This window comes from Penicillium nucicola (assembly GCF_028828085.1).
Source record: "Penicillium nucicola strain IBT 29836 chromosome Unknown utg000001l, whole genome shotgun sequence".
Lineage (NCBI taxonomy): Eukaryota > Fungi > Ascomycota > Eurotiomycetes > Eurotiales > Aspergillaceae > Penicillium > Penicillium nucicola.
In genome coordinates this window covers 4,627,623-4,643,246 of record NW_026643125.1, presented here as the reverse complement: position 1 = coordinate 4,643,246, position 15,624 = coordinate 4,627,623, and the positions used below count along the sequence as shown (strand labels likewise).

The 15,624-nt window shown below is 46.6% G+C and overlaps 5 protein-coding genes across 5 annotated transcripts; 4 read left to right on the top strand and 1 right to left on the bottom strand.

Annotated features, from left to right (window-relative positions):
- Positions 1 to 672: 672 nt before the first annotated feature.
- Positions 673 to 2,331, top strand: N7511_001737 (ankyrin repeat domain-containing protein; the record flags this gene model as incomplete). Its single annotated transcript, XM_057124162.1, has 1 exon — positions 673 to 2,331. The coding sequence occupies one exon, from the start codon at positions 673 to 675 to the stop codon at positions 2,329 to 2,331; it is 1,659 nt and encodes a 552-aa protein (XP_056989895.1).
- A 5,550-nt stretch (positions 2,332 to 7,881) lies between these two features.
- Positions 7,882 to 8,330, top strand: N7511_001736 (uncharacterized protein; the record flags this gene model as incomplete). Its single annotated transcript, XM_057124161.1, has 2 exons — positions 7,882 to 8,085; positions 8,133 to 8,330. The coding sequence occupies 2 exons, from the start codon at positions 7,882 to 7,884 to the stop codon at positions 8,328 to 8,330; spliced, it is 402 nt and encodes a 133-aa protein (XP_056989894.1).
- A 118-nt stretch (positions 8,331 to 8,448) lies between these two features.
- Positions 8,449 to 10,691, bottom strand: N7511_001735 (uncharacterized protein; the record flags this gene model as incomplete). Its single annotated transcript, XM_057124160.1, has 3 exons — positions 8,449 to 9,707; positions 9,765 to 10,510; positions 10,564 to 10,691. The coding sequence occupies 3 exons, from the start codon at positions 10,689 to 10,691 to the stop codon at positions 8,449 to 8,451; spliced, it is 2,133 nt and encodes a 710-aa protein (XP_056989893.1).
- A 2,757-nt stretch (positions 10,692 to 13,448) lies between these two features.
- On the top strand, positions 13,449 to 13,809 carry N7511_001734 (uncharacterized protein; the record flags this gene model as incomplete). The annotated part of the gene is made up of 2 exons (XM_057124159.1): positions 13,449 to 13,651; positions 13,704 to 13,809. 2 exons carry the CDS (start codon positions 13,449 to 13,451, stop codon positions 13,807 to 13,809), a joined length of 309 nt encoding a protein of 102 aa, XP_056989892.1.
- Positions 13,810 to 14,560: 751 nt separating this feature from the next.
- Positions 14,561 to 15,226, top strand: N7511_001733 (NUDIX hydrolase; the record flags this gene model as incomplete). Its single annotated transcript, XM_057124158.1, has 1 exon — positions 14,561 to 15,226. The coding sequence occupies one exon, from the start codon at positions 14,561 to 14,563 to the stop codon at positions 15,224 to 15,226; it is 666 nt and encodes a 221-aa protein (XP_056989891.1).
- Positions 15,227 to 15,624: the final 398 nt, after the last annotated feature.

Sequence of the window (15,624 nt, the reverse complement as noted above, 5' to 3'; positions counted from 1 at the left end):
TCGATGGCGGCGTGGTATACTGTAGATCATGGAGGGCCCGATCAAGACTTGGTGGGAATGCATCGAAAGTCTAGGGCATTTCCATCTATTGGCGACTAGAAACCCTTGTTCTAACCCGAGATCGACTTCACATGGTCTGCTGTAGTAGCATTCACATAGAAGGGGTCCTAGTATCCAAGACCAGCTTCCCAGGAGCCCGACCAGTTCCTCAAATTTTTCGATGATTTCCTACCTTACAAAAAGGCATCCATATTCTCGGTTTACCCATATTGCGTGCTACAAGGTTTATGTTCTGGTGCATATAAGATATTCCAGAGCTCTCTCCATCTCAGTTTTTTATTCAAGTCACCCAGCACGCCGATTCCACACGATAAAAGCCGTAACCAGCTCCTCTTAGCTCAAACTTTCCAATGTGAGTATTTGCTGTCCCCACTTTTAGTACATGAGTTAATCCTAAGTAATTGATAGATGTTTCTCTACAGACTTCCTGATGAAATCCTTCTTTGCATAGCAGAAAGCCTGGATCAAGCCAAAGATCTGCTTGCGCTGGCCTGCGTCAATCAAACTGCGAATCATCTTTTCCTCGACTGTCTGTACAGGTTCAATGTCCGAAGCCAACGCAGCTCCGCATTGTTTTGGGGATTTTGTCAAAGCAAACTAACATTCGTCAAAATGATGTTGGACGACTACCGAGCGAACGCCAACACAACCGACAGTAGATCTCGCACACCGATCTTTTACGCCGTTCGAACCAAGAACGAGCAAATCATTCGCATACTTCTTGAAAACAAGGAAGCGGATATCAATTGGCAAGATCAACACAGACAGACTCCATTGGTATACGCCATTGAAAGGAATCTTCTGCCAACTGCATCACTTCTACTCGAATTTAATCCATATCTGATTCGAGTGGATATCAAAAAACGGTCGGCTATTTGGTACGCTATCGCTCGCTGCGATGAGAGCCTGGTGCAAGCCCTTTTGAAAAGGGGTAGCGACATTCGAACGCCAGATTACAAAGACTTCTCGCCCATCTGCCTGGCAGTGACGAAGAAACCCCCGAATATCGCCCGGCTGATACTCCTCAATTCAGATCCCGATTCAAGAAAGATCCTACTGAAGGATGTCGCTCTCAGAAACAGTCTGCTCCGTCGGGCTGTACAGGCAAGCCTCCAAGATGTCATCGCGCTACTGGTTGCCCATGGCGCAGATCCAAACTCTAGAAATAGAGATGGCCAGAGCTTGTTGCATCAAGCCACGAAAAATGGTGACAGGGAGGTGGTCCAACAACTGCTCACGTATGAAGACATATCTATCAATGCAACGGACAGACGTTCCTGCACTGCCCTTCACATCGCAGCAGAGTATGGATGCACGTCGGTAGCCAAGTGCCTGCTGGCCAAATGCGGTATAGAATCCAGCGCAAGAGACACCTACGGTCGCACTGCCTTTCACATCGCAGCAGAGTATGGCAACAAGTTGATCACAAGGCTTTTCTTAGCCTATGGTGTTGTGGATATCAATGCCCGAGATGCTAATGGAGCAACAGCACTCTGCTTGGCTGTAAAGGAAAAGCACACAGCTGCAGCCCTGCAGATTCTCGCAGAAGACCATGTAGATCTCAATGTGGCTGGTCAAAATGGCTGGACAGCTCTTCACCATGCGGTCTCAGTGGGAAGCATACCGGTAGCTTGTGTGCTTCTCAACAACGATCAGCTAGATCCGAACCTTCGTGATGATGAAGGATGGCCTCCTCTCACCCATGCTGCTTCCAATGGCGATTTACGGATGGTGGAGCTCCTTCTCGCGAGGACAAACATTCAAGTGAACGTGCATCAGGCCCCACCCCTGTTCCATGCTGCTAAACATGGTCATGTGGAAGTTGTACGCCGGTTGCTCTCCTTTGATACCATCGATATTAATCAGCAGTTTTGGAACAGCTCGCCTCTCTGCGTTGCCTCCGAGATGGGCTACCCAGAAGTTACAAAGCTACTCCTTCGGCACACAGACACCCCCGACACTAATCTCAAAACTTACTTGGGCGATACTGCACTTTCTTTGGCCGCTTACCATGGTCATTTGGTGATTATACATCTTTTACTGGAAGTAAGTGAATTGGATGTTGCTGCTGCTGATAAATTTGGAGACACGGCGTTGTGCAAAGCAGCCCGGAATGGACACGAGCAGGCTGTCAAGCGTCTGTACAGGGACACTCGGGCAAAATGTGCTATTGATGTGAAAAGGGCTGCAGCAGCAACTTCCAACTGTAGAATTGCACTGTACCTTGAAGGACACTTGGATGAGGAAGGCAACTTTTGCACTTGGCCTTGAACTACAGACTGCCCGTGATTGCTTTGTTAGATAACTGTTTATTTTGTCCGGTACAATACATCCCCTTCCAAATTAGCTCCTCGCTCCTCGTACACCATGTTTGCTTCGATTTTGCGATGACCCGTATTATGTCACACTTCAAGCCACAGCACACCCCATTCCGTGTCTTTGATGGTGAAGAATACCGGGGCTACCCAAATATTATACAGACAACACATATTCCACGTCAAACATAGTAGCTAACGTGCTCCGCGGAACTTACATATTCTAGCCTCTCAATATAAGCTTATCCTGTGGATTCTGCCGGATAAGGGCTTTATTGGTACTGTAAATTACCTCTCACGTGAATGAATTACACAAACGCATATACTGTGTAGAAGGGACTCCATATGTGGCACTATACGTTGAATCCACGGAAAAGAGCCTTCCAGCAATCAGAATGATGTATCTATTTGATAGTTCAATCACGTTGAATCCGCGAAATCCCTCGTTCAGACTAAGTTTGCTGCCCTGTATCAGTCCTCCGTCAATTGCGGAAAGGCCGAAAGAAGAGTCCTCGGGAAAGGTTTGTCGGCCCATCCTCCAGCGCATAACGTCGACTACAGATAATGTCCGGCACAGTAAGGTTTGGCGTTTTCCAATGCAACTGGGCTCGTGATACATTCAAGTGGAGGGTCCCTTGCATGCTTGTATTCTATTTTGCCATTCTCGAATACCGGTTGGAAGGAAAGGTTCCGGTAGAGCTTAAGCTGCATTTCATCCAGACGGAGGCCTGGGTGATCTGGGCTGGTGAAAATCCAGCAGTTGTTCCCAACAAAATCCTTGCCTCTATGGTGTTTCCATTCTGGCCTAGGCTTCCAGTTCTGATAGAAAATCTTCTTATCGAGGGCTGACTGAGGCGTGCACAATGGTACGTGATTTAATTCGAATTTTTTCGTACGGTGCTTTTTCCGAGTTCTTGTCAGAACGTTCAAAACCCTTCCCATGATGTTGGTCTGGTGTTTGCAAGAGAAGTTTCCACTGAAATAGTATATATCTCTCTTTCTCTTTCTGGAAGATCGCGTTGCTATCAGCTGAATACAGCGTTGTTTCAAAGAGCACATGTAGGGCGCCAAAGCAACTTATTTATGTCTTTCGGGGAGGACACATCATGCCACATTCAAGGCTGGAAAGATAAATGCTCTATCAGAGCCAAGAAGAAAAATTGTGCATTATTAGAATTCACATCATTTTCTCACATCATTTTCTTGTAAGTTCAGAATACGCAAGGCAGCAGTAGCCATCACCAGGACCTATCGCCTCAGAAAAAGGCGAGAAATAGCAGATAAACTGCGTCCCACGAAAGTTGAACTAAGCTTCTATTTCTACGGGCCACATTAAGATCTAAGGAGTGTTCAGAATGTACAATATAATTGGAGTAAGGGTTGTAGAATCGAGTACACGGACAGTTGATAGACGTGAACCCCCGGCAAGATTTTGAGGCGATAGGCACTAGCTACCGCCTATCTCCTTGTTATCGCATGGAAAGGCTACTAAAGTACATTCCAGCGTCTTGGAGTTCTTGTTTCGCTAGCTACGCGACCCACGCCATGATCCCTTGATCCAATGTTTTTTGTGCATGAACACAGGGTAAATACAGGTGAGATTGATACATAAAATGCTTTTTCCAATAGATCTGAAACATACATCGTGATCCTAGGACTCTCTTGCTCTCAGGAGCTTTTGAAATGTTCCTAGGAGGAAAATAGTAGCCTGTCAGAGATACACATGAAGCGTACTGGATGGATGGAGATGTGATCGGCGGGACCCACATGGTTCATCTGGGTTCCCCTGAACGCGAGGAAGCTACCTTTCTTTTGCTTCCTCGCGCTACGTCTTGTATCTAGAGTCAACTATAGCTTTTCTTAATATTGATTATTCATCTACGAAGCTAAGTCATCATCTACGTACAGTATACGTGAGACCCTCACATTCACCTCAAGGAATCAAAGCCACGACGCAGTCGAATTTTGCCTGAAATCCGAAGAATACTAGCGCTCTGTTGAAAGTCCGGTCATGATGATGCTGTTGTGAATCTTGTTTCTTGTGGTGTTTGTATGGGCAATATACCTCATGGTTAAATCTCGCTGGGATGAAGGTGCCAAAAGATCTATATTGAGCACATCATTTTTTTTTACATTCGTTTAAGAACTCATGAACTTCTACTATAGACAGGATGAAACTTAGATAAAATGAGGGAAACCAACGAAAAATTTATCTCAACACTGGTCATAGTTCGAAAGTTGACTCCGGTCAACGACTTTTCGAGCACCCGCTCGCGCGACTGTCGCCTGACGCTTCCGCAATCCAGAGTCCTGACGGACGGAACACTACAATTAAAAAATGAATAGCTTTCATTGCCTCAATAATAGAAGATCGAATGTTCAACAGTGAGCCAAAGTTTTTAACTGGCTCAACTTCCCTGTTTTTCAACATGACCAGCATTTTTGCTCGGCGGCCATCTCAAATAGCCCGGACGATGTCGCTGCAGATAGTTGCGGTATTAGAACCTGCCTCACTTAGGATAGGCATCGTGCCCTTCAACGTTTGCTTCCCAGCAGAGCACTTCCGCGACTGGAGCTGAGGAGCCTATAAATACGTCCTCCTTCCCCCCAGCAATTTGTTCTACAATATTCTCACTTAGCTACACAAAGTCGATAGCTACACAAAGTCGAGCAGGCTTTCGCTTTGAGGCACCAGATAAGTTTGATCCTCTGACTACTAGAAATCCACTGTACTGACATCTATAATTACATCGTGGACCGCCAAGGAAGTGCGAATGAGAATGTGATTCCCACCAAGTCCACTTTGCTACAGTACCCTTGCCAGCCAGTCAAGAAGAGGTAAGTCCCAGCACGATATTGAGTAACTTCAGCTAATCCCAAAGACGACGCGAAGCAATACTACGTGCATTCGTCCAAAGTACACCAGCCACGGAGCCCCTTCCCGTGTCTTTATGCAGACCGTGTGAGTCATGCAGTGTCCCGCCAATCAAAAAGCTAATGACGGACAGGAAACCGTGTAGCGCACCAAACTAAGTCCGAACTAACACTCCGTCAGTGCTCCGCGAGGGGTCATGGTTTGCGCACCATTTCTGGCTCTCGCACTTCAGACCAGGCAAGGTGTCCTGCATGAGATACCGCCAACCAAGATCGCAGGCTAAGAGCATGATGCATAAATTCCAGGCGTTCGTCATCCACGGTGAGGTGAGTAGAATATCGCGCCGCTTGCCGCGTCAAGTCCAATGCGCTTTGCCAAATTGTGCCAAGTTTGTGCCACAAACACAAATCACTAACATGCTAATGCCATTGTAGCAGCCCATCACACAACTGCGGAAGCTCTTGCCGCGAGAAAAGCTACTCCTGCCAAGTCTGATAAACTGCGGGCCGACGCGCTCCACTCGGTCTCCACCCCACGGCCTTCGCACCCTGCACGACGGAGTGTCTCTACAGGGAGTCCTCCAATCCTAAAACAGATAGGTTCGTCGTCCGTGTTTTCCGTCTTATGAACCTGCCCTACGCACCACTGTGGCTTTCTCGCACAACCGGAGGGTCACGAACCTGGATACGACACGGTATATTGATAACAGCGATATAGAAGAGACATGGTGGTCTCGCTGGTAGGCTGGTATGACGACGATCCTAATTATCAGATCATCTAAAGCATGCTATCGATAACCGGGGTCTTCTTAAACAATGTAAAGTACAATACCCCGTCCAACTGAATCAACACTGACTGAGTCTGATCTCTTTACAGGCAACCCTCGGATTCCCATGACTCGGATGCGAAGCGAGGAAATTGCGTATCTGTTCGGCCTTGCCGGTACCATTACATGGCCTGTGTCTTCTACAGGACCAATGCTGGCACAAACGAGTCGCTACCTTGACCTTCGAGTCTATTGATTCTTCGGATCAGTTGGTATGCTTGTCTGATCAAGACCCGACGGAGTGCATAGCAGTCTTTCTCTCGGAATTTGAAGACCTACAGGGGATAGATGATAGCTTTGTGGCGTGGGTATTTGCTCCGCCTGATGGTATGGAAATCTACTACAGTAGATACTATCTCCATGCCCCCGACTAAACTCCGTGATCGAGACGAGGCGATACTTAGACCTCAAGGAGATGATGCAGGAAAAATACTTGCACATTCAGCGAGGCATACGGTGATCACCTCCACCTTGATGGGCCCTACAAATCGTCCGTGGAACCGAAGGCATACGAGCGTGGAGCCCAAATGCGGGTTCAGTCACGCTCCGTCGAAGCATGGAAATCGGAATATCCGACCCTCAAGTTCGAGAGGTAGAGTATATGACTGCTCATCCCGTTCGGAAAGCTCAGATTTTGCTCTATGTAGCGGCCATGAAATTCTCAGGGCTGTGGGGACAGACCCCCAGACCCCGTTCTTCGTGAGAGGCGTTGCAGCGAATTTTCTGGTTCAGCTTTAACGCGCCCTCGAGCCGGGGGGCGGGGTCCCCCAGAGACCCCCTTTATGGGGGTCGGCGAGGCAATTTCCAATTGCCGGGGGTGCCCCCCAAGGCGACGGGCAAGACTTCTATCGCACCCCTTTGATGGTCACATGTCTCCAATTTCTCTCCCTCGGCTAATCTAGAAGCCATGTCAGGTTTTCTGAGGGTTACGTGGCTTCTAGAAGCAGCTTCATTGCCCCCAGACAAGTTTCAGAGGCTTCCGGGAATATCACATACATGAAGGATACAGGACGAATGGAGATATGATCTGAGAGGGACCCACATGGTTTATATGGGTTCCCCTTAACGCAAGAAATCTACTTTCTTTTGCTCCCTCGCGCTACGTGTTGTATCGATAGTCAATTTTAGCCACCTTCAATATTTATGTTCATCTGAGAGACGCTGTCTTCATCTACGGATGCGTGGGACCATCACAGACCTGTAGTTGACTTTGTGAGCTTGCGTCCGACTCCTGCGACCTTAGAAAATCCATGGAAACAAGCCTTCGTCAGGGTGGTGTCGTCTGGGTGTGTTGACCCCAATTAGTGCGCCAGAAATATGGCTTTTTTTAACAAAAAAAAAGCGTTCGGACCCTGTTGTTCTCAGATACCAAGTCATACTTCAGATCTAGAATCGCTATGCGGAATCCGGCGAGGTTGTGCAGCGGCGGTCTGGTGAAAATTGCGGCTTATTTCGCGCTATGTAAAAAACAACCCTTCGGATTCGCTCACATCAAAACGAGGAAATTTCAAAGCCATACTGTCAGGGAACTCGAGGGTTGGCTAGAGATTAGCCTGCGTTCTCTGCCTCCAGTCCGGAAAAAGACTTACAACATTTAATTAGTCACGTGCACCAATTGGGCCGTAATGGCCCCGCATCTGCTTCTGCCCCTCAGTCGCTTTACGCTTTGCGAAAAATCATTTCACTACTCGAGGAGATAACAAAATTTTCAAAAAGGTAGCTAAAAAAGTTTCGAAATACTGTTTTTAGTTCTTTTTTCTTACTTTGCAGATCACTTTTGGCCCCCAAAATAACCTCCGCCCAACATGACGACCGAACCTCTTCCACGACATGCCGAGGACCTCCGAAGGGAAATTAAGTCAATGATACCAGAAGCTTGCGCCATCAAAGAAGATCAGCTGCAGTTCGCTACGGTTTCAAGTGAGGATTCAGAGGGAAACAAAGAATATGTCGGGGAGCTACTTGGGAAAAAGGTTTCCGCTTTGGTTCAGCAACTGCCGATAGGTGCTGTAAGTAGATGGAATAGAGACATCTGAAAATCACTGACCATGGCCAGGGATGGGGATGGACTCTCGTCTATTTTCGAAAGTCGCGGGGGGTAATGAATGTATTGAAGGATATGTACTTGATTCCGCTTTCTGGCGGCGCAACGATCACCCCAGGCGGCTCGCTTGAAGAAGGGACATATACACATATCAAGGACGAGCCTGTGTTAAGCTCAGACACGGCAGTAATATTTATTGCGCGTCCTTAAAATCTAGCTTCTGTACAAAATTCGCAATGGATGATTCATGCCCTCGCTCACTCATGCAAAATAGACCTTGAGGCAATATATGTAATAATAAGTGGGAGAACACCAATTTATCTTGACTTTATGCTGAACATTCCAGTACCCGAGTGAGCTGGGCACTGCTTGATAGAGGCCTAGGCTCATGTGGGTTTGAAAATTCAAGGGAACCAAGCTGATCAGGCGAGCGTGAATCAATAGCCGATAGTTCGTTCTGAATACCAGGTGTGACTTGCTGCGTATGAGAGGATGACTGGTGAAACTGGCTCGACTGCGCAGAAAATGGCGGGTCTAAGACCGGCTGCACATCTAAAGGAGAGCTGGGCGATTGCCCAGTAAAGCGAGAATCGTGGAGGCCAACGATTTGTAGGTTGAAATGCGAATCACATAGGGGATCGATTGGTTGTGGGTTGTAATGAGGATCGTAGACGAAGTCAATCGGTTGCATGTTGAAACGCGGATCGTACAGTGGCTCAATCGGTTGTATATTGAAACGCGGATCGTACAGGGGCTCAATCGGTTGTATGTTGAAACGCGGATCGTATAGGGGTTCAATGGGCTGTATGTTGAATCGAGGATCGTAAAGAAGGTCGATCGGTTGAATATTGAAGCGGGGATCGTAGAGGGGTTCGATAAATTGTACATTTAAGCGGGGCGCATTAACGTCAGTTTCTGCCTGTGAGCCAAGCCCAGACTGGCCAGTAACGTTCCTTGGTTGTTCATCTAGCGAAAATCCAAGTTCCTCGGCGCTAGTATACGTCTCACCTGGCTGGTTGGTAGTGCTGGGACGAAAACGATGACTGTATGTGTCTGAGCCAGGGGATGATATATCCACTGCGTTTGACAAAGAGCCAGTAGTTAGGGTTTCAGAGAATGATTGTTCAGATGAATCATTTATTGGCGGAGAATTAGGAGCCGGAGTGATCTGATTTGTTGTTGGTTGGCAAGGAGATTGGTATTGGTTGGCTGTACCATCGACATGAGTAATGAAAGCCGAATTTGCCAAAGAGTCACTAAAATATGGATCTGCCCTCGCAAGCACCCCTGCCGTATTATAACGAGGAGCTTTGGCTCGGCTTCCATGCACGTTCGCTGATGATGATGGCGCTGATGTGTGTAATTGGGCGGCGTTCAATGCACCCCCAGCATCTGAGATCCCTGGGCTTACGCCCCGAAGAGAAGCTAGCACATCTGACTCCCTTGAGTTATCCATTTCGTGGGATGATCTCAAAGTGTGTTCCGGACTATCAGGCGGGTGACTCATACTCCTATTATTACTCAAGAGGGGTGAAAGTAAGCTGCCGAGTCGCTGTTCCTCCGAAAGTGTACAAGGATCAACGAATTCTAAGGCAACATTGGTCAGATTAGTCAAAGGTTAGTGAACGAAACATTGAGACCTACTATCGTAATGTGTCTGCAGACGATCAAACCATACTGAAGTCTCTTGAATGATATCTGCGATGGATACCGGGGGACTGCCGTCCGTCGCTGGGCCACCCTCTGAGAGTGACGAATCAATTGAAGTCGAGCCAAGCAGAAGATCCAGAAACTCTGGAATTTCGCTGTAATTTAGAGACCTAAACGGCCGGACAGCGAGAGCTGTAAAGGCAGATATTCCCGATGCCGTTGTAGAGTACCCTTCTCCTTCAAGCCTTTTTTTGAGCATTCGTTCCACTACCAACTGCCTCATGCCCGCTTGGACGGCTCTGGTGGCAAAACTTTTGTCCTCCTCCTGTATAGCCAATTCATCAGTCACATAGGAGGAAATGGTTCCCTGTCGTCCTCGGTTGACCTTTTTCTTCCTCATACAAGAAGCAATCTCGCACATATTTTCAACATCCAAAAAGCCGGCCCTCTCTCCTTGTAGTGCTAGCGAGCGCTGAGCAAGACCCCTCACCATCTTAGATTTGTTCTTGGCCTTGGGATCCCCCTCAACCCTGTGAATATCGGCAAGCCTCCTATCGAGAACAAATGGACGTTTCAACCTCAAGACATGTTCTGGTTGAAGTTTGATAGACTTTATTGTCCAATGTGATGTTTTGTTCAAGGCATCCAGAAGCTTCATCGCACGCGTTGGGACCGTTTTATCAACATTTTCTCTCGAGGTTGGCTGCTCAACAGAAGTGACCTCGTGGATAATTTCATGACTAGCAGATACGTCAACTATTGTTGCGAAAGTTGGAAGGTAGATGAATCTCACTGTGGGGAACAGACGTCTTTCAGACGCGCTTCGATTTCTCGAAAAGTCGCAACGGCTTCATTTATATGGTCACGTAAATCTTCACTTGGTGCATTGCGAAGTGTTTCAAGAGCCAAGGATATATTCATTATGCTCGAGAGTAGTGTAAGGTAGCCATCGCGTCTTCGATGGAAAAGGATTTTCTATCAAGCCTAGCTCCCGTACTGCAATGTACACGCAACGGCTAATTGCTGAGAACTCCCGCATCTCGCGCGTATTTCAGGAGGGGAACCTTGTCCAACCCCTATTGTATCCCTGCTCTTAGCAAAGTCTACGCCCAGCAGCGAATGGAACGACGACAAACGCCTTGTGATGCAGCAAGGGGGCAATGAGGTGGAGATCCAATCAATTCTCTTAGCGGTATTTAGGAACTTTTCACGCCCCACTCGACCAGCAGGCGAAGATTAGAATTATTAAAACAGCTTTTGCCGCTGACGCAGCTCTTTTCTCAATCCAAGTCTATTTGAAGAAACGGAAGGCGAACAGCAAAGCGAGCCAAATACTAACTAACTAGGGAATGAACAAATAGGTGATACTTGTCGCAGTTAGCGGTACGATGGGTCGGATTTTATGCCCAATTTTCTTGTATACCAGCTATACTGTACAGTATGCTTCAGGGATGCTAATCTGCTTGTTTCTGGATTTTCATGTCTATAGAAGAAAGATCGATCCTCTCATATTCACCAAATGTACCTATGAAACATTGACATCACTCAACCGGCGGTAGTAACCTGGAAGCGAGTTAACCACGGCAACTATAATGTCCTAGGAAGCGACGGCGTGAAACGCTCTATTATTGGTCATCGGACGAGGAAGAAAGCAAAAACGTGCCCTTCAACACTAAACATCTCGCCCCATATCATGGCCGTATGGGTGGACTGAATTGCTAAGCCATCGAAAACCCCCTACTCCGTAAAAATTCCAAACGTTTCTCGAACAATAGTTGAGGCCCATATGCATCGATATACAGAAAGATCCCATTGCTAGAACTAACGTATGCCTTATATAGATTTGCGGGATGTACTAAGCATCCGAATATCGAAACCTTGGATATCATAGAAGTGCGCAAGTCGATCATGTCTCGGTTTCCAGTGCAAGCTCTATTAGCTCGACCTGAACCAAAAGTGCTCAAGCGCCTGCCTTGCGGTGATCCTCTTCGTAGGGTCCAAGTTCGTCATCTTACACACCAGGTCCCTGAGATCTGCTTCCACATAATTCCAAGACTCGAAAGGCTGTCTTGGATTGTCTGGTGTAAATTTACCAGCAATCGAGATCAAGCGCTCATGGAAGGGATTGTCTTCCCCTATGTGCTCCAGGAAACCATTGAGGCCTTGTTCATCCGCAAAATAGGACACGTGTCTTTCAAGAATGTAGCGCCAAGAGTCCTCTGCTCTGAGCTGGGAATCGCTTACGCGAAACACCATCTCATTGAGCATAACATATATCATCTAGAGACACAATTAGGAATATGGAGGTAACTGGAACTTAGTACAAAGGACAGACGTACCACGATCCCGAAAGAGAAAATATCGGACGCTTGATTCTGTCTAGATCGGCACCAACTTTCAGGGCTCCTCCACATGGCATTGCCACAAAGAGGACCTCTCAGCCATTTGCCTGATGGTACGATGACCGTATCCTCAAGATCTGATATTTGAACGTTTTTAACGATCACTTGACCGTCAGTGTTCTCGTCATAGTCAACCAAGATATTGTTGGGCTTTATGTCTATGAAATTGTTAGTAATGTGAGTGACTCAGTCTTGAGGATGTCGAAGCTTTCCATTGTGAAGAACTCCCCGATCGTGCATGAAAGCCAGCCCATGTAAAGCCAACTGGAGGATGTGCATCCTTGTTTTCCGATCGAGTGACTTTTGGCTCAAACGAAGTAAGTCTCCGGCAAGGAATGGGTAGACAAACAAATCGAGGTTCGGGACAGTGTCGATTACTGCTCGCACGTTGCGACACGAGGCTAATCCTTTCTGCAAGTTCAATTGATAGTCAAACTCCCCCGGTATCATATTTTTCACAATGAAATTTTGCTCATCTGCTCTTTCCATCATCCAAATTGGTCAGCTGGATGCCGACGGGTAAGATTACATTTAAGCGGCACCTACCGCACACGATACACGCATAGCAGGGGAGTTCTGTGATCAGCGAGAACTTCTTCAATCACAAATATCCGTCCAGAGTCACTCTTCAGAATTGTGCCCAACGGAAGAGGCTCTTGACGTAGGTGCAAAGTGTTAGCCATCTGAGAAGATAGCTTAGAAAAAGGATGTCGACCAATCAAGAGACCGTGAGACGGTGGTCGCAGAACGGTAAATGAATTTTTTGGCTGTATTGGAACAAACGAAGAAACTCTCCGAGGTAATATTCGAGAAAGCAGCATGATTCGTGGCAAAGAAAATGAAGTCTGGTTATGCGACATTAATATTGGGAAAACCACGTGACGAGAGATATAGTCACGTGCTCGATCAAGCGTTTCCTACCCGAGGCCCACGGGATGTGCTTACCACAGAACCAATTCCGGCATTGGTTCCCAAGTAGGCTCAACAACACAGCCATTTGCTTCGCGATTTTCGCAAATATTTGTCCTCAGAGACCAGGGTATTGTCCTACTCAAGGAATTAAATGAATCGTAAAAGCTTGTTTTGCATCATGAAGCACGATATTATCGCGCTTCGCCCGATTTTTTGATACATGTTAATATGATATTTAAAATGCCAATATTAATTCCAAAACGCTATAAAGAACACAGTCCGCCGGTCGAGAACTAGCTGAGTATTCAACGATCAGATTTGCAGAAACCTTGAGGTGGACAAATCTCTTCTTCAGCTGGCAAACATGGCACCCAATGCTAAAGTTCTCTCGACTAAGCTTATCTCTGTCCTTTCCATCGGTGCACGAATGGTGAAAGTCGGATATGTGGATAAAACCGATGCATGGAACAGAGTATATCTCAGCCCAGAAATTCAAGAGAAGTTCAAGGCAACTTCTGCGAAGGAACTGTCATCGCTTAAACCGGAGACGGATATGGTTGCTCTTCAGTAAGTCCCTCCTATACGGAAATTGTCTTTCACATCTAACAACGTGCTGTAGAGAGACCCCTCATGCGAGTGAATCTGACAATCGCACCCATTTTACTGCGGTGGAGATCGATGGAAAGGGATCCGTCATAGCAAAAAGGCATTTTGCCGTGGAATGATCTAACGAACAACAATATGCAATTTTATTGGCATCATGATCATGGCCTAGGATGCAGAGTATCTTATATATGTCTCTCACGATATCCTGGCCTACAGACGAAATAATCTGTCATGTCATGTCTAAGTGCGGTCGAAATGCTTGTCATCCTCACGGAAGTCTTTTCTATTTAGTTGAAGGAGAGAAATTCGTTTTCATATATTCATCTTCATCATTAATCCAAATTGACGGGTAGTCTGTGGGGAAAGATAATGACATACGACAGTAGCCGTATGGTAAGTTATGTCTTATGCAATATGTAACTAGTTACCCGCCTTTGGTTGCTAATCCATGATAAAACGGGCCCAGTGAATAGTGGATACATGAGGCAGAAAATGAACATTCTGGGTGAGTGCCTACGGAAAATTGTCCATCCCATCACAACGAGCAAACAATTCTGTATGTATCATATATTAACGGGTCTGGGTACCGGCTGCTAAAGTTTTGGCCCGGCAATGAATTTGTGCGCTACTGGTTTGTCTTTCGCACAAAAAATCTATACTTAGTATACGCGTAGTCCACAACCACAAAGGTGACACACCGGCGGGTTGAGAAAAGCTCCTTGCATTTTGTATCCGCAGACCACTGAATGTGATGACCAGTTGGACTAAGAAGCTTAAGAACCAGGTGCTTGCCGCCGAAATCTGTGGCGAACATACAATAATTATTTCTCCTCTCCCAAGCTTATTTCATCACTATCTCAGAAAAGCACTATGGCCTTTTCCATCATCCCTGTGGAAGATATCGATATCCTTTTTGCAGATCTTCAAGCAAAGCAACCCGAGATTGAGCGTTTTTCTGCCAGTACTCTAATTTTCTTTTGTGACCCCCACGAACCACACACCTCATACGTGCTTCTCTGTCAACGGGCACTGCTCGGCAAAGATGAAAACGGCAATTACAAGAAGAACTCATGGCCCTTCTCCTGGGAGCCACCTGGAGGGTCTCGAGAGAACTTCGATAAATCTATTTTGAGCACCGCTATACGTGAGACGGAAGAAGAAGTCAACTTGCATGGCTCGCGAATTTCTCGTCATGTCTACAGGGATTCGTGGATACACAAGGGAGTTCAGATGGCAAGATACACATGTCCTCTGGAAGTTCATGAGCCACTCAAGCTCCAACGAACATGGTGCAACAGACAGCAGCAGCCCGTCGGTAGGAATGAAGGACCCATACGGTTAAGGGAAGATGAACATCTTGATTACTGCTGGGTTACGGAAGCACAAATCCGTGGTTCACCGCTCTACGACGAAACGAATCCTCAGCATCAAAAAGGACTTGTTATGCTTGAAAGCAAGAAGGAGATGATCCTCGATGCTTTTTTACGGCTGAGGAATTCTCAATTTGATATGACGTACGCTTTGTCAGTGGATTGATAGTGGAATATTACCTTTCGGGCGACTCTTCTGAGATTGATTGCTTGAGGCCACACTCAGTCTTAAATATGTCCCCCTTGGACAGATAACTCACTTATAGCGACCTGTATAAAGCGACGGCTTAGAAGAGAATGGTCCGGGTAGCGATTATGATGTTGACTATTATTGGGATATAGAGAGACTAAGAGATCCATGCGACATTTTTACCGTGCCAAAGACAATGCGTGTCCTTCTTGAGCCTGCCCCAACCTACGAATATAGAATACGACACTGGAACATCTATCTTGGGCTTTTTCGTTTCTGTATTGATTCCGTTCGAATTGATTTTCCTACCTCAACTATACTACTCTTCGCACAATGCGCCGCACCTTCTTCATATTAGAATTTAATCATGCAGC